Below are 18527 nucleotides of genomic sequence, written 5' to 3' on the forward strand. Positions count from 1 at the left end.
GTGGTGACATGGATCCAATGATACAGAGGAGAGGGACACAGTACTTTAAAGTAACCTAGCTCCACAGCACATGTTCCCACCCCTACCGACACGCTTTCTGGACCCTCCCCCGGGGACCCCCAGTTACCTTGAGAGAGAGCAAGCCTGCCAGCTAGCTTTCTCTCTCTCTCTCTCTCTCTCTTTCTCTTTCTCTCTCTCTCTCTCTCTCTCTCTCTCTCTCTCTCTCTTTCGCTCATCACCATCGAGTCATCACCGCTAGCCATGCAGAAGCACCTTGCCACAGCGGGACTGAGGAGAAAAGCTTTTTGCAGAGCGGAGTGTGTGCACATACTAAACTCCGGGTGAACCGGATGAAATATTAAAGGTGCAGATGGAGCTGTCCGGATGACAGGAACTGCTCGCAATGTGTCATGATCCAGGCTTGCATTAAAGCATCTCAGGCATACTTAATGGTTCCTCCCCACCACTCATTATTTCCATGTTCGTTTTATCATGGAGCTAATACCCTCTGTGCCCGGAGACAGGGGCAAACCTCTGCCTGAGAAACAGGGGGGCTCAAAGTGCCTTCTTCAAGCCTCACTTCAGCCTGGCTTTAAGATGGCAGAAAAAAAAACGTGTGGAGGAGGAGGGGATAGTGGAGGAGGGAAAAAAAACAACAACATTTTGAGTGCTTTTCTTTGAACCTGACCACCTTAGGTCAAACCAAAAGTTACACAGCAGGAGCGCGGAAGTTTTTACAGACAGGAGCAGGGGCTGCTGTTGCTGACTGGGAAGATTGAACGTGTTCTCGTCTGTCCTTTTTTTCTCTTTCTCTCTCCCTCCCCTATCTCTGTCCTGTCTCACACAAACAAAACCCAAAACACACACACACTCACACACGCACACACACACTTTATCTCTCTCTTTCCTTTTCTCTCTCTCATTGACAAGGACAAAGCTAATTTGTCGAGGAGCCGGTGTCACAGGTTGTGGAGAGAACCTTGCTCCCACACACTCCCCCGAGACCCCCTACCAATGTGCTTTATCTTTTGTTGTCAATTGTTGCAAACAGAGAGGCAGCCTCGCAATGCCTCAGCTACAACTGCAAATCCTCATTCCTGTCTTATAATAACGCTCCGACAATATATCAGTTCTGTCAGGGTCGCGCTTTTAGAACGCAGGTCACTGAGAATGGGATTCGGATCATCGTCTCAATAGCCAACACATTTTTCATGCAAATATTTTGTGCGACCCAACACTACAATATAAACAATAAGGGTCCAATTTAGAGGAGAGAATATCTTACATGGCTGCAGAAGCATTTGCTGAGCTGGAGGAAATTTGAACATAGAAGTGTTTTCTATTCTATTTCTCCATTGAAAGGGGGAATGATTTGATGCGCAATAAAACCTTGCAGGTCTGCCATTGGAACACGGTACGACTTAGTAAGAGCCTACCTCTATGTACTGTTGAGGGAGGTCACTGTGTTGGTAGGCTTACTAACCGTTAAGCTGGGTAATGCACAGAGTGCTGCTGAGCAAATATTGCTCTTCCTCCCTCTGCACTGAGACAGTTTGGGACGGGTTACTCATGCGCCGGTGTGAAAGAGACAAAGCAATAGTAGAAAAAGGCTCTGAGGGCCTGTCGGACCAAAGCCACCTGCTATTTCATATTTCTTCAAGTGGGGAGTAACATTCCCCCAGGCCTCTTCCCTCTGAGCGCTCGCTGATGGAACTGGAGATAATAATGTCACGACCAGTAAATAATTGCACGCTTGAACAGCACATATGTCAATATAATACGCTATATGTCCTTCACCTCTGCGGTCCTTGAGCAAACAGAGAGGTAGGTGCCTTTGCTTTTCTCTGACACAGTCGTCTGCTAGTTTCTAGAGGAGGACACGAATACAGGCCACCACCATTGTATAACAAATACGTAACTCAAAGCCGTCGCACTTGAAATTTATGAATTCCCTGGGACCAGATTTAAGAACAATTGGTGAGCTTCATGTCGGACATGTTAAACTGTAACATTAAAGTTAAACTGTAAAACACCCCGTTCAACCCTAACCCTTGTCATGTAAGAGTTGTTGGACGTCTCAAAATCTGTAACCTGCACTCGCTCTCTCTTTCTCTCCCCTCTTCCCTCCGTTCGTATTCTCAGGAAACTTACCATGATGATGAAGGTGACAGGTCCTATAAAGCTCCATATGAAGTGATTGTCCACTCTTAGCCAGCAACTATGATGGAAGAAAGAAATATGGATATTAGTGGTCCGGAAAACAACATACAGTATTGAGAAATAACGACAAAATCATCCTCAGCCTCCTCAAGCAAAATATTAACGCTAGGAAATGAATATGAGCACAAACGACGCCTTGCCATTCTGACACATGGAAGTTGATTTTAGGTCAATAATCAACTTAACTTTAATTTTCTGCCTCACAAGTACAACATCATACTCACAGTCACACACTAGAAAAGGAGGACCCTGCTGCAGCCTAGCCTCCAGACTGAGGCTTAGCTAAAATACTATCATTAATCTATGTAAAAGGCTTTACCCGGACAGCACTCCTCTCTTTAAGAGGGCATTTACAAACAAGAGGTCGCAGGAGGGTCTTTGAACAGAAAGGCATTAATGCAGCCCCTGAAACCACAGTGTTGAGTCTGTCAGATGCTTTTAAATGACATAAAAAATGGATATAACAGCTACCCTGGGAAGATGATCTCATATGTTTCAAGTGTGTGCTTTCACAGTTGCAGATAATGCAATGACAGATATGAAGGCAATACATCATATTTAGCTGCCTCATTATTAGTGATGGGCACTGATATGGAAAGTCCATATCGATATCAGTTGAATTCTTGTAATGCAATATTCATATCTTGGTTGGAAAAGCTTTGATGAAGAAGAGCTATGAACAGCAGCAGCTTCAAGGATTAGAATAAAGGACAACATAGCCTGTATACTATCAGTGCCTTAATTGCTTTAACTTATAACTTTCACTCACTTAAAACATAATCAAATCAGTCAAGCAATCAACGTGATTATTATATGCATACATGTTATATTGGTGCCCACCACTACTCTTTGTGCTGCATTCTGGCACCAAACATAAGCATACTGTCCACACAGCCTTTCAGTAACTAAAGCATCAAAACGATTTTACTCACGCTTTCTTTGTCCCATAGCTCCTGTAGTCGATAGCAGCAGAGACGCCCACCACTATGGCTGGGAGGAGGTATCCAGATACGTAGTAGTATTTTTTCCTTGAGTATTCACTCTCAAACACTTCCACCAGCATGAGGTACAACTGAACGCCCTCAAGACACATCCAGGAGAAAGAGGCCAGGAAGAAGAAATGCAAAATCCCAGCGATAATAGAACAGCCGATCTGTAGATAGATATATGAATAGTTTCAATTAATCAAAGTATCAAAGACCTGCTTGCAGATCAAAGCAGAAGTTGAGAGGATGTAACTGAATGACAGCACAATTGGTCATCTTTTATTTCAAATCCTAATAAAAAGTAGAGTATTTCATGTAATAGCAATATTCGTGCAAAATATCAATGAAACCAATGAATGGGCCTTAAACAGTATAAGAAAGCCATTCAGTCAGTCCACTAATCGGGTGCTAAAAACGTGGGTTCAACCTTGCAGCAAAAGCTGCTTAAGTGACAGTTGCATTGTAAGGGGAAGGCGATAGACTCCATGGTCAAACTATTAAGCTTACTGGATTTATACTATTATTGAGCCTTGGGTTTTATGGTGAATACTGACAGTGAACAACAGGAGGAACTGTCAATGAACAACACAAAGGCCATCCCTCATAAAGAGAGTGGTGAAGTACAACTACGGTAAACCTCACAGTATTTTGAGGGAAATCAAGAAACACAAGGGTACAGAGCGTTTGACAACATTTTTGAGCAATAGCTTTAAGTGACACAGAAAAGGGAAAGTTAACAGTGAGACACTGCTCTGTAATCCGTCTTAATGGTGCTGTCCACCTCATGTCGAGCTGGGGACAAGCGCTGAAGGTTAGAAACTATCTTTAAAGTCTCATCAATTTCCCATGAAAGTGCTTTTTGTTTTTTGGTGAAGAGACAAAGAAAGAATCTTTGGGCGGACTTACCATGGAATCTGTCATATCAATCCCAATGAGGAATATCAATTCGGCGATGAAGAGATTGATGCAGAGATTCTTGTGGATGGTGTTCCGATCGCTCTGCAGGCCGCGGAAGAAGCAGAAGGTGAAGATGGAGATGGCCAGGCAGACTAGAGAGACCACGATCCCCACCCGGGTGATGACAGTCAAGAGTATCTCATGCACCCCGTCTTTGTCCTGAAAGGATAATGGATAGTGCACATTAATATGCCTGTTTGTCAACCAAAACGTTTAGGAAAGCAAGGCTAAGCCATATGAATGTACTGCACTTCAAAGTACAGTAAAATGAATGTGCACTAGATGCAAGCATAGAATGGCTGAAATGTGAAAACTAATGCTAGATAACACCCGCCAATATCCTGATTTAGGCGACAATAAAAACCAAGGTAATAGAGGAGCTACTCACAGAGATTTCCCGATGTGCCATGAGGACCGCAAAATTGGTGAGATGACTGCAGGAGCAGATGGTGTGTGTTTTATTGGAGTCCAGGAGTTTGCAGCCTTGTGTGGACCAGTACCCCATCATACTCCTCTCCGAATAATTCCAAAAGGAGCAATTGGAGTTGAAGAAGTGCTCAGTCTGAGGATCAATAGAGATATGGTTAAGTGTCCAAATAATTGACTGTCCAAAATGGGTTATAGCTGTTCCCCCCCCCCCACTCATACAAAGTATTTCATACACTGATATGGATGAGATGCTCCTGCAATTCATGCGTTGTATCACATTTGGGGCATGCTTGTTAAATCTACCGAACCGTCATTGGTTATACGAGGCGCTTAAAGGGTAGCATAATTGTCTGATGGCATGTCTTTGGAATTGCACAATTTCTTTGATAAAAGAAGGGGAATCACGCCTAGCCCTCTGGGATCTCTCTCTTGACAACGTTAAAAGACAGAAGATAATTGGTGCTCCAGTAATTTCATCCTACATTGTATGGCTAATCTAGGAGTTAATTTCCCCCCCCATATAAAATGAAATTGCATCATTTATATCCTAATGTTGATTAAAGAATTAGTTTCCATTAAGAATTCACTTAGGTTCTTAAAAGACATTTAATTTTATGTTCAATGACTTAAATAAACTCGCGGGTGACCTAGCCAGGCATTTAAAATTCAAATGGAGGATTTCTGACTGCCTGGCTGTTCCCTCCTGGTGGTTTTATGACCTCTCCATTCATGTAGCAGGAAGACTTACATCAATGTGTTCCAGGGTGAAAATCACAGGGTCTGTGATAAACACACGACTGGACTCTTTGTTGATGGAGGCGGCAATGATGTCAGTATTTACAGTCACGTTTCGTCCGTAAGCATCATTGGCCATTTTGAAGGTGGCATTCTCAGTGCTGAGAAACTGGCCAAGGTTTTTGTACACGACAAACACCAGCTTGGCAACACCTGGGGACAAAGAAACACAAAGGAGGAGGTAAGGGATTAAAACGTTCAAATGAAAAAATAGCAGTAAATGTAGGAGAAAAGAAAGGGCTGAAAAAACAACTGTGGGCTTTGACAGGAACAAAAGGAAGAAAAAAAACCTTTTAAGTGAGGCTTGTCAGTTTTCCAACAAATATCATAGCGAATGGGTTATAGAGATCAAATCCTTAGTGGTGCTCCTATCTAACAGTCCCACAGAGTAATCACACTGTATTGTCAGTTTTGACAAGTTGCATTGGCAGACCGGTTTGACAGACTCTTCACCTTTTCATAGACACAGGAAGGGGAACAAAAATCTAACTTTGCCCCCCCCACCCCCCCCCCCACCCCCCTATAAATGAAGTGAGATTTTTTTTTTCAACAGTGCATCTGGGGGCTTACCATTCCGGCTGTTGAGCTTGACAGTATTGGAGGACAGCTGGATAGAGATACCACCCTTGCTGGTCTGTGGAAATTTGAAATCCTGCACCTGGCCATCTGTACTGAGAACATAAACATCCAGCACTGGGATTGGCCAGGCCAGATGATAAGAGGGAGAGAGAGAGAGAGAGAGAGAGAGAGAGAGAGAGAGAGAGAGAGAGAGAGAGAGAGAGAGAGAGAGAGAGAGAGAGAGAGAGAGAGAGAGAGAGAGAGAGAGAGAGAGAGAGAGAGAGAGAGACGAAGATAGGGAGGTACCCGTTGTTATAGTGTGTTTGAGTTTGACAAGAGTGCAATAAAAAAGATAATAGAATATGTTTATGACGAGGACTCCTTGCTTACATTCCTAAGTCAAGCAATACTGTGGTGGGGTGTGTGGGACTACTGACACTGTAGACATTGTTACTATCAATCTCGGCAACAATGTGCTGTTGAGTTAAAGTGTCAGAATATAGATGATCCTTACGTCACTATTCGAGACAGTTGTGTGATGACTGGACTTTCAAGATGAAGCAGCATTTGAATACACAAAGGAGTGCAAATGGATTGCGGGATGAAGAATGTTACATTCCTTTTCTCTTATGTGTTGAGATGTTGGCGAGTGTGGTAGACATCATTTAAACACTGCTTGTACTTTTACAGGACTCCACTGCGGCTAATGTTCACATCGTTGTATCGGATTACATGAACTACACATCCAGATTCATAAACCATGTCTTCCCAATCTGAGAATCCAGTATATGTAATTGTCTGAAATTCATCACTTTGTCAGAGAGAGAGTCATTAAACCTAATATCCTGTATTCACTTTCCCCCCCCCCACGGTTTTTGTGAAAAGAACCCTCCATGATACAACAGACTCATTCTCTTTCTTACTATCAAGGCCAACTGATTGAGCTGGAATCATCGAGGATACGTCTTATTTGTTAACTGGCAATTCAATTACTTACTTATATTATCAGCGGGTACTTTGACAATAGCGGGCTCCATGAGATTGTCAGCAAGGACAAACGCCCCTTCCTCCAGGGTATCCAGTAACATGGTAGCAGCGTGGGTCTGTTCTGTGGTGTTCATATCTTGCCAAGATTTCAACGCCTCTGGTCTCAGAAGATTGTCAACTGTGTCTACAATGGCCTGTATCCATCATGAAAAAAGAGTAAAGTAAGCATTTTTAAAAAACATTTCCAGGTTGTAACACCTGAAGAAACTGACTGCCATGAAAATAAAACACAAAGTAGGCATCCCATTGAAATAATATCATATGTCTGATCATAATATCATATGTCTGATCAACAAACTGTTTTTGGTTACTGTAAATGCTAAGTGCTACACGTAAGCATTTCCTGTTTATCTAAATGGTGTAACATTTGGTGAGATTTGCTGTGCATTCAATCAGGTCATTGAATGTAACACTCAAACTGGGGAGGTTTAAATGCCCACACTAATACAAGTGAACCAAAAATACATATCATCAGATCTTATCTTGCTTCTGAGTGTACAGTAGCTAACATACGATAACATTATAACATTGATATTTCCTGTCCAAGATGTTTAACCTGCTTGCCAGGACTGGACAGGCAGTAGATTAGACAACACTGGAATTCCCTCCGAAAATAATCAAATCAATCAGACTGATTGGGTAGTCAATGAAGTGGCCCCGGCTCCTACACTAGCATATGGGCTAATGCGCCCTCACATCAAATATACAGCACTGGATGTCAAATACTGCTGGCTCAGCACTCTCGTGGGTATCTCAGTGTCTAATTCATAGTGTCATTAGTGGCATAAATATTGTCATCCTCATCGACCTCCTCACCACCACCACCCCACCCAAAAAGAAGACCCACGTGCCACAGAAACATGCAATGCATCGGGAGGAGAAGGGGACATAACAAACACATGAACTGATGATGTGACATTTGGGACAAAATGTAGAAACATTCTTTTTCACAAGAGCTTAGCTGTCTAAGGGCTAATTAGTCTGATCCATTTTAACACCCTCCCAGAGGAGCTATCTGGATGGGAGAGAGCTTGACTTTGGAGGCAGGTGGAGGACACTGAGAAGTCCTTAATGGGTTGAGGATATGGCCATAATACCTCGAACAGGCAGGGGCTGGAAGTATTAAATGGAGAAAGGACACAAATTGGTTTGCCCCTGCTAGTCTTATTAGTCATCCAGACGTCCAGACTTGTGCCTCTAATTTATGACACAAGTGAAAATCTTTGTCCTGATGAATGAACTGTCAGGAATTACGCAATTAAATGTCAGGAGTTTGGATGGGAATACAAAGGTTTGAATAAATCACAGGTGAGACATGGTTTCAATGCAACTCTCGCTGAGTCTGCAGTGTAATGTAGTCATTCTGAATCAGGTGCTTACGACAGAAACGTAATTGCTCCGACTCAACAAAAGCTAACTTTACACTGACGATGACCCCTACTGAGGTATGAACAGATTGTACGTTTAAACATTGTTGATTTCTGCAATTGACTTCTTGACTTCTAATGCAAACATTACATAGAAAACACAAATTAACAAAACAATAAAAAATACATCATCCTGTAAACATGAGGAACAAAATAAACAATATTTGTGAAAAGACGATTCGTTAGTTATTGCAAATGATTTCCCTGCTACACTTAATCAGCCACGAGTAAAAAAAAAAGTGTTATCTTTGCACTCGACCAAATTTCAGGACCCTCCTTTCATGACTTTTCCTGGATATGTGCGTTCTACCACCCAGTATCCTTACATTTTCAAAATCACATCAGGATAAGCTAATATAAAGCTATTTTGCCGTATTTCTGTGTAGGAAGCAGGCTAATTTACAAGCGGCCAACTAGTTTGAGCATTGTAAAGAGGCGGCTCTTTTAGTAGGTAAAAAAGGTACGGCTGTTCTAGTGTTAAGATTGTACTTTTGACAGGTTTATAACTGTAGGGAAGGCAACTGCTCAAAAATGCAGGAATCACAGAGAGGAGGGGAGAGGCTGCATGACAATACAGACGAACATGCTGCCGAGCAGGGGAGGGGAGAGGGCAGGGTGTGCGGAGAAGCGGAGTGGTACAGTAGCATAGCTCACACACCTTCATGTATGCTCTGCATGTCCTTTCTCGTTTTTGAAGCTTTTTTCCATAAGAAAAAAAAAAAAAGATCAAAGGAAGAAACACAATTAGCAAATTTAGGAGCTGGAGCACAGTGTTCAAGGCTTTAATTGTTCTGTCCGACTGACTGTTCTGCTCACTCCCCACTCTTCAGCTGGCTTTCTCCTGTGCCGTAGACGACACTGCCTGCAGGTTTCCAGAACAAAAGCACTCTCATGTCGTTCCGTATTTTCTCTCTAAGATGACTGTGACTTCTCAGAACAAGCCTTGGCAGAGCCAATTACAGCAATTACTTCACATACAAATAGGAATGGGAACATCTTATATATTATAATTGGTTTGTTCTTTTTTGTAGCATATCAAGAAGGAAGGGATAGAGGGACAGACATACTGTAATATGAGGAACAATAAGTGAGATTGAAATAACCATGTACATTTCAGTAAACGAACGGAAACCCATTTCTCCTGCTAACTGCCATGGTACACATGGTGAGTCAGATCCGGAGAGAATATTTGGGTCCCCAAAAAAAAAACACACAAAACAAACCACCAGTATCTCCATGAAGCACAGTCAACATGATAAGAAATGAAGATTCAAGTAGCCGTTTTCGGAGAGGGTGGAGAATCAGTTTACCTTGTTGAAACTGCGCCCGGCCGAGTCCTTTTCACTAGGTCTCAGCTCCTGCAGCTGAGCATCCAGGATGTCAACCAGCTGCTCCATCAGTCGCACAGAGGAGCTCACGTCCCCTGCAAAGATGGGGCCCTTGGTGTGTCTGGCCAGCTCGTTTGCGAGGTTAGCAGCGTTCTCACCACTACGAATCTGGAGGGAGAGAGAGAGAGAGAGAGAGAGAGAGAGAGAGAGAGAGAGAGAGAGAGAGAGAGAGAGAGAGAGAGAGAGAGAGAGAGAGAGAGTGAGAGAGAGAGAGAGAGAGAGAGAGAGAGAGAGAGAGAAAGAGAGGGTCATCTCAACTTGGCTATAAGGGTACATGACTCTAAAATTTGAGGCTGTTTCTTCTCACAGCCTGATATGATGAGGTTATACTAGTGAGGTCAGACTGAGGAGTGGGTGGTTATGGGTGGCTAAGTTTATAATAAGTTCATAATGCCTTGGGGCATTGTATAACAACAGAGGTGTGTGTGTATTTGCTGGATGTTCACACACTGTGGTGAGGGGTTATCGGCTGTGCTTAAATTACCAAATATAAACTCTGAGTCACTTATCTGCAAAATATCAGGGCATTCTACTGGTGACCCATGGCTATGGGTTGTATTTACCACATGATAAATACCACATGGTTTAAGATGAAAGGAAGATTCAAGATTTATTAGGGGATACAGGCCTACAATCGACATAGATTGTCCGTGTGGTTTAGTCAAGGGAGTACTGTAAGCATATGAACAGCACATAGTTCAAAACACTAAAGTATAGAGTAGCACACACAGACCTTCTGGGCCACTTGGGTAACCCAGTGGGAGGTGCAGTTGCTGAGATCTGGGCCCTTCGGGTGCCAAGCCCCAGTGGAAAGTACACACGAAAACGAGGCTGTGCCTGTCAGGAAGAAGGAGTTTAGATTAGCTAATGATCAAGTTCAAAGCCTTACACCTCATATCCTCAGGTTGTGAAAGGCTTATACAAAAACATACACAGTAACAGGCTATTGGCTTTGAGCTAAGGGGTACAATGTTGATGCTACCTGCAAATGCTGAGAATAGTCCAGTGCCAGTTTTGCTACAAATGAAGTAGCCTAATAATAAGACTTTTCCTTCCGTCCCAATTACCCTGCATTTAATGAAGCCTGAATGATAACTTGATTTCCCACACAATTCAATAAGCTCGTTCGAGCAAGCCTGGGGAAACAGTTGGGCCTGTTCCTTTCAAAACATAGGTTTAAATCTGCGGCTGTTGACCTAAAAGAATGCAGTGAATTATTAACTTAACACTAACATTTACGAATGGCCAGCTGATTCCCCTACACATTCCCAGAGCCAATGTTCTTTATTAATAAATGATTGTCAGATAAAATCAGCACAAAGATAACAAACAAATGCACTTCTTCTCTATCTCTAGCCAGGCATCATCCTGAAAACATTAGTAGGAGCCCTGGGAGGTAAACAGGCTGCTTACCCCGGGTCCCCTTGGGGCAAGGTCTCTCTACTAACATGCCCCTCTGGGTCTGAGGCCACATGATGTCCCTCCTCTTCGTGCTCTCGCAGAAGCGCTCCGTCAGGGGGAACGACTCCAGAGGGGGTGGGGACGTGGTCTGGGGAACCTCTTGAGGTGGCTTCGGCCCTCCCCTGTTGCCCTCCTTGGGCCCTGTTGTGGTGGTAGTGTTGGCCATGCCCTGGTGCTGGGTGGTAGTTGTTGTGGTGGTTGTGGTGGTTTGGAGGGTTCCTGGCACCATGGTTGCTTCTGAGAGAGGAGGAGCTGTGAGACAAAATGATACCGTTAGCTCTCACACAAGCCTTTTCTTTCATTCTCAAAACACACCTGCTTTTCAAGACTATACAACGGTGGACGCACAGCAGCCAAGTCCTTTGTGCAAATAGATTTGCTTTCCCTGGACTATGTCTTATTCAAGGCACTCAGTCTGCAAGCGGCGAACAAGACAATAATTACAGTAACACCTTCCAGCCTGGCAGTCATTTTTGCCTGAGAGATTTTGAGACACCGCTGATTGAATTCCACCCAAGAAACATGAAGCTTGTTTGTGTAATTTTGATGTTGAACATATAGACATATATTTTGTGGCCGTTTTTTCTCCCAGCTCTCCACATTCTGATAAAGCAGGTATGCGGTAACTCATGCAATGCCTGGGGCAAAAACAATACATTTCAGTCAGGAGAAAGAAAGGAAAAAACACTGCACTGTTACATTCGACTTGAACCACAGAGGGTGGTCTAGGTGAAGACATTTTTCTTGCTACACAGGATACGAGTTGCATTGTATTTACATTCCATATACGAGTGGAACATAAGAACGTTTCATCCGGTGAAATGTTGATGAACACATTTGTTAGATACACATCTGTTTCACACACTACAGATACTGTACTGTGAAGTGGGAATAGTATTTAGCAGGATCATTTAAAATGATATATCAATCAAAGTGACTATATATATATATATATATATATATATATATGTGCATAGAATTTAATCCCATTTGAGGACTTTCATTTTCCCAATTAATTTGTCCATAAAAATAGGGAATCTGAAGTAAACAACTAAAAGTGATGAGAATATTGAGAGTCAGAGAAAAGTCTGACTAGACGATAAGGAGACCGCTCTGTCTTGCCAGAGAGAGAGAGGAAACCATCACATCACTTCACCACCACCATATCTATTGCTTCCATTGGATAATGGGACTGGATGATGGAAATAATTTATGTCTGGCAGCGGCCCCCGTGATAGCCCCATGGTGTGGATGTGAGACATCAGCACAGCCAGACTGAAGGAATCTGCCTTTGAGGTTGGCAGCTACCTGCGGCGAATTAGTCTCCATTGACCAGTGGAGACGACTCTATGTGCTCTCTCCCGACGGGAGTCTGCCTGGGCTGCAGTGCATCCTGGGTTAGAGACCTGCATCGTGACATGGAGGGCGTTTGCGGCTGGCTGAATGTTTTGACACTGAGCTCAGGGATGATATATTTGGTTGTTTTCACCAAGTCCCCCCCCGTATCCCTTTACTCAACACACTAAAATTCTTGACTACATGGTAATGCCTGTCATGGTGGTTGAGAGACAACCAGTGCTTAGCGTCCTTTTAGCACCACCATTTAAATGGCTGGGAAAATGCCTGTCTTGATTCTGTCTGTTTCCCCACTGCAACAGGATACGGTGCTATAGCCTGGCCTTCTCCTCATGGCTACTGAGCTGAGAGGACTCGTGACGTTAGAATTATAAGGTTCTATCTCCATTTTTGTCAAAATGTAGTTTTTTACATAATCTGATCCATTAGGTGTTTATTAATGCCTGTGTGTTGACATTTTTGAGTTAGTAATTCATAAAATACAAAGGTTCCATCTCACAAAACATAATGGAATGTAAAAACTTTGACGCTCAATATCTCTGAACTACCCTAAACGGAGATAGAACCTTATCATTCTAAGCTCACAGACTTGAAAGCAACACAAACACATAACGAATAGGTCCTCCACTTACTATTGTCATGTGCACCTCCCCAGATAATGCAAGTTGACTTGTTGAACATTGTCTGCCTCAAAAGGATACTAACATAATAGTTATGTCAAATAAATTGGGATAGTAGAGCAAGAAAATATGAGATTCAATGGCAATTTAGTGATAGTGACATCACGTGCGCATTTCCAGAATCCATACTACGACAGACTATGATGTAAAGTATCCTCTTGTCGGGTGAATGAAATGAAATGACAACAACATGAATCCTTGCTGTATAGAATGATTTAAGATGAGGGGTTGGCCAACCAATACATCAAGGAGCATCCACTGTAACTCAAGCACATTCCTTGAGCATGCCAGCTGACTACTGTATCATGTCCACACACCTATTCAGCAGGCTCCTTGTATTAGCTTGCTGGAGTGTGGTAAATCCTTTCCCTAGTTATGCTGAAAGTTATTTTTGAAGCCTATTCTTTAACTAAAACCAGGCTGAACTGGTTATCTGTAAAAACCAGAGCAATTAAACCAGGCTAGGCTAACATTATAACATTGTTTCTTCTCAATAGCTTTCAAATTAGAGGGTATATATCTCTTCTTCTATGATCACGCCTCCACTTTTGTTGATCCTCAGTAATTTTTTTCTCAGAGGAACGCAGGATTAATTCTGGGCCACGAAGAAAAAGAGAGAAAAAAAGAGGAATTGAATTCGCTGAGGCAATTTCCTTATTGCAGAGGGCGGAGCTGTTCCTCTGTCTGTGTTAATTCAACATTATTGTTCTCAATATGGAAGTCATAAGAAATGTCTGAATATGGGATGGGTTGTTAAGTGTGTAAAGGCACTTTGTGTATTTGTGAGTTTTGCATTTTTTTTTTTTCTGTTGTTAACTATCCCACTGAAATGTAGTTATATATTAAAATGCTATGGTAAAAATGAAATGGGATACACACAATGCACAACGCTTGGTTTAAGTGCTGTGCTATTCAAATGTACAGTGTTTTTGGTCTTTAATCCTAACAGCTCCGTAATCTCATTACCGTGATGCTGAGGCTCCGTTTAATCCAATGAAAACTGGGAGGAGTTAAACACGACAGGTATTAAAGGTTCAAATAGACACCCGTATTGCCCTAACCCCTATTACAGTACAGTACAGAGATGGTTATCATTGACTATGTAGCCTCTGTGGGGTTATACGTATATGCAGATGGAATACATTTTTGAATGTGTTTTCTGCGCATATTCTGCTAACATTTGTCTGATAGCCCTCAGATACGCTCCCGTGCAATTTTATTTTGATTCCAACAGGAGTGATCTCTCTCAGGCTGGCTGAACCAGAGAGGAGCCTCAATGAATATGTCTGTCTGGTACTCAACCCAAGATAGGACCTTCAATTAGCTCTGATGGACTACAGGTATATGGTAGATATCCTTCAAAGTAGTGAGAATAGTCAAAACAGACAAAACCTCTTTATATGATTGACGCCCACAAAGTTTCCATAGCAGTGTTTTGTTTTTACCACTGGGGTATTTGGATATTCGTTTTACAAGGGGAGGCCAGGTATTGCCTGGCAAGGTAATGGAATTACCAGAGCATCTCTGCAATTTTAGTCCTGTACGAATCCGCCATGTTAGTCATTATGGACTGTGCACAGCGGCAGTTAATAATTCCGGCCTGGTTTATCTCCTATTTTTTGGCCTGTAAAAATAAAGTCAGGTAAAACAAATCTGATGCGAATCGACATCTTTGTGTTTCAAGGGAAATTACTTTTTTTGGCCAGTGATATGCTACGAGTGAAACAACTACAGTTAATGGATCTTCACAGTTGACACTGAAAACAAAACAAAGTCCTGCACATACACTCAACGGACACTTTATTAGAAACACCTGTATACTTGTCAACAGTCCGAGCTGGTGGAGGTGGTGTAATGGTGTGGGGAATGTTTTCTTGGCACACTTTGGACCCGCTAATACCACTCAATCATCGCTTGAATGCCACAGCCTATTTGAGTATTGTTTCTGACCATATGGCCACAATGTGCCCATTTTCTAATGGCTACTTCCAGCCTGATAATGCACCATGTCACAAAGCAAAAGTAATCTCAAACTGGTTTCATGAACATGACAATGAGTTCAGTGTTCTTCAGTGGCCTTCCCAGTCACCGGATCTGAATCCAATATAACACCTTTGTGATAGTACGGGAGATTCACAGCTTGAAAATGCACCTGAAAAATCTTGTGGAATCAATGCCACAAAGAATTTAGGCTATTTTGAGAGCAAGTGGAGGCCCTACCCAGTATTAGTAGTGTGTTCCTAATAAAGTGTTCAGTGAGTGTATATTTCATGTCTGACATAATTTGATCATGTGTCCATGAAAACATTATATGTTCTAAATTAAAGTGTGTCCAAGGACATTGCGTGAATAAAATGAACAATGTCAAATATATCAACCTAATTATACAAATGCTTATATTGAAGTTCACATAATTCAGACTTTCTCTGACCTGACATTCATTTCTGTCCCAAATTGAAAACATCTTAACTCCTATTTGTCAAGTAACATCCAGGTAATTTGTTGGATAAAACCTGGTAAAAACAGATGTAATAATGGATGTAATAACTATATAACTGACCCCTGTCCCCATGTACCACTAGTCCAATCCGAAAAAGGGCTAATGAGACAATCCAGGGGAGAGGGAGACCAGGAAGAAGAGGTGGGGGGGAGGAGCTGTCTGATGTTGTGAGCGCTGCACCGAGCCGAGATTGGACTTTGCTAGGCCTCACCAGTCATGGCGGAGTGAAAAATGAAAACTGACAGCGAGTGTGTCTTTTATATTATGCTTAATGGCCGCACTTACGATGTGCACCGCATGGTTGTTCACGAGAGTAATGTTTCATATACGTTATCAGAGGCTGTTTATCTTGACAGAAAAAAAGAAAAGGAACACAGAGGGGAGGGGTAGGTTGACTAGAAGACCAATATTTCAGATAATTTGCTCCATACAAATCCAAATAGTTGTCCTGCTGCTTGCCTTTTGTCTGAAGAATAAGATAATGCAAAAATAAAGCTGGAGAAAAGATCCCCTCGGTGATTGCCTGCCTAGCGTTAAAGAAAAGAAATCATTTAAACATGTGTTTTATCAGTGGTGAAATATGGGTCCCAGGTGGTAATCACCTACTAATGGAAGAGTAATAGAGAACAGAAGAAGTCAATAGCAGCTCAAACAATTAAAAACCCTGTTTCGCCATCAAAAAGGTTCAGCCTTTGTAAAGGCGCCAAAAAAAACAGGCAGGGAAAATAAATGAATAAGACATCTGCTCTCAAAAGTAATTTACAAAAAAAAAAGACTTAACCCTTGTTTGGCTTTTTTGAACTTTGGCTTGTATGCAAGCTACAAAAAAACACATGGGAGTAATTACCTCCAAGCAAATCCATGCCACAATAATATGTGTAGCATTTTTGCTTACATATGTACATTTGACTTCATCCTATGTATTCAGCAATTTCCCCTTTGCTTTCAATGAAAAATCCATCTGGAAATGATATTTGCTGATTGTTGGTGGTGATTTCTCTGCCAATAAATTCAAATATCCTTCTATCAAAACAATAAGGCACATGGAACATTTTAACATTTGTCTTCCGCTGTGTATAGAGAAATTCAAAGACTAGAGAAAATAAAATAACGTAACAATGGTTTGCAATAGAGGCAGCAACAAAACAAAAATGACAGACACACAGTGATGTCCTTGTATCTTTGTCCATGTCCATGTCCAAGCGTACAATACCTAATAGCTGCTTTACTTGTTATGTAGGACTGTCTCAAATGGCACACACACACTAAAGTATAGAGAGCAGACACAGCAGCTGCCAGACGAGAGTCTGCCTTTTTCTGTGAGCTCTCTACTGTACGTGCTTCACATTTCAAACATTAACTCCAAATGCGCTGATCTAGCCTATATTTGAAGCCATGCAGACGGGGTGTCTATTTCAGAGAGTTCACACACGCACATGCACACACACACACACACACACACACACACACACACACACAAACACACACACACACACACACACACACACACACACACACACACACACACACACACACACACACACACACACACACACACACACAAACACACACACACACACACACCAGAAGTGTGAAACAAATCTCCTCAAAGGCAGCAAGAGAACTGTTAGGGGACTGTTGTGACGCCTCAGTAATACTTCTTCAAATGTGCCTTATTTCAAACCCTAATCAAATCAAACAAGAGACTGCTGATCCCATTTGGCCATACCTTAGAGTAACAGTAATCCTGCTGTTATGTAAAACAACTCTCTGTGACATTCTGTAACATAACCCCTGGCTGAGGGTTGCCCACATACAGTATGCTGTCAGCAGAGATCATATTTGCAGCACTCTGTTTAGACTAGATGACATAGAACAGATCAAGTCCAATGTGATGTAACCCGAACTGTAAAAGCCCCCCCCCCAAACCACTGAAGGACCGTCATCATTTTGGATATTTGGAAGTGCATGCAAATTGCAAGACAACTTACAAGGTGTGAGATATTACTGATCATTACTGATATTAAAATCATAAGAACATAATATCCTTTTAATATCAGAAGTGGCATGTACAAAACCAATACATCTTCAACCTCTATTAAAATAAATAAATAAATAAATCCCCCAACCTCATAGATATCATGTACCGAAGGCATGAATTACATGACTGCATAACTTTAAAAATAACATAAAAGCTAGGATGTACTCAGAGGAGTAGTGAACAGAATCCAGAACAGGGTAGAAAGCCTTTGAGCGAAGCTCTGCACACCGCACAGGGGGCTGAGGATCTGTCACTGAATTAGCATGTTCCTCCTATCATCAGTGCAGATTGCGGAGGTAATTAATTTATGGCTAATACAGGAGAGAGACAGGCGGTAAGGAATGACGCTGGCATGGATCTGGGTCTGGAGTGGAACTGCACAGTGGTGTAGTCTACGTGATACGCAGGACTACGCCGTATACCCACTAGGAAAGGCCAAGGATTTGCGTATACCCACTAAAAAATGTACGAGGATACGTAACAGCGTTTTGTGACAGAACTTTCACACTTTTATTCATAAAATTCACCCCGTCTGTGTTACGAAGCACTTACTTCGAACTTTCGGACATGTTTGTTATCGCATAACCAGTCGTTCAGAATGCTCTCAGTATTTCCCCTACAATTGCCTTGGGGTGGGCGGGCCAGACCAACCTCCACACTTCGCTTCGTGCCGCGCTGGAGA

The 18527-nt window shown here is 42.3% G+C and overlaps 1 protein-coding gene across 1 annotated transcript in view; it reads right to left on the reverse strand.

The window, feature by feature from the left end:
- Positions 1 to 18527, reverse strand: part of adgrl2a (adhesion G protein-coupled receptor L2a) — a gene marked incomplete at both ends in the record, with an annotated part of 73734 nt that overhangs the window by 13209 nt on the left and 41998 nt on the right. The window contains 11 exons of the mRNA XM_080536101.1: positions 2152 to 2218; positions 3153 to 3373; positions 4113 to 4322; positions 4552 to 4725; positions 5341 to 5540; positions 5958 to 6080; positions 6943 to 7126; positions 9078 to 9116; positions 9730 to 9915; positions 10541 to 10644; positions 11221 to 11520. Of these exons, the coding sequence (XP_080392227.1) occupies positions 2152 to 2218; positions 3153 to 3373; positions 4113 to 4322; positions 4552 to 4725; positions 5341 to 5540; positions 5958 to 6080; positions 6943 to 7126; positions 9078 to 9116; positions 9730 to 9915; positions 10541 to 10644; positions 11221 to 11520 (1808 nt within the window). The remainder of the gene's footprint in view (positions 1 to 2151; positions 2219 to 3152; positions 3374 to 4112; positions 4323 to 4551; positions 4726 to 5340; positions 5541 to 5957; positions 6081 to 6942; positions 7127 to 9077; positions 9117 to 9729; positions 9916 to 10540; positions 10645 to 11220; positions 11521 to 18527) is intronic.

The sequence above is a fragment of the Nansenia antarctica genome (genome assembly GCF_963989245.1).
Source record: "Nansenia antarctica genome assembly, chromosome: 1".
In the NCBI taxonomy this organism is placed as follows: domain Eukaryota; kingdom Metazoa; phylum Chordata; class Actinopteri; order Argentiniformes; family Microstomatidae; genus Nansenia; species Nansenia antarctica.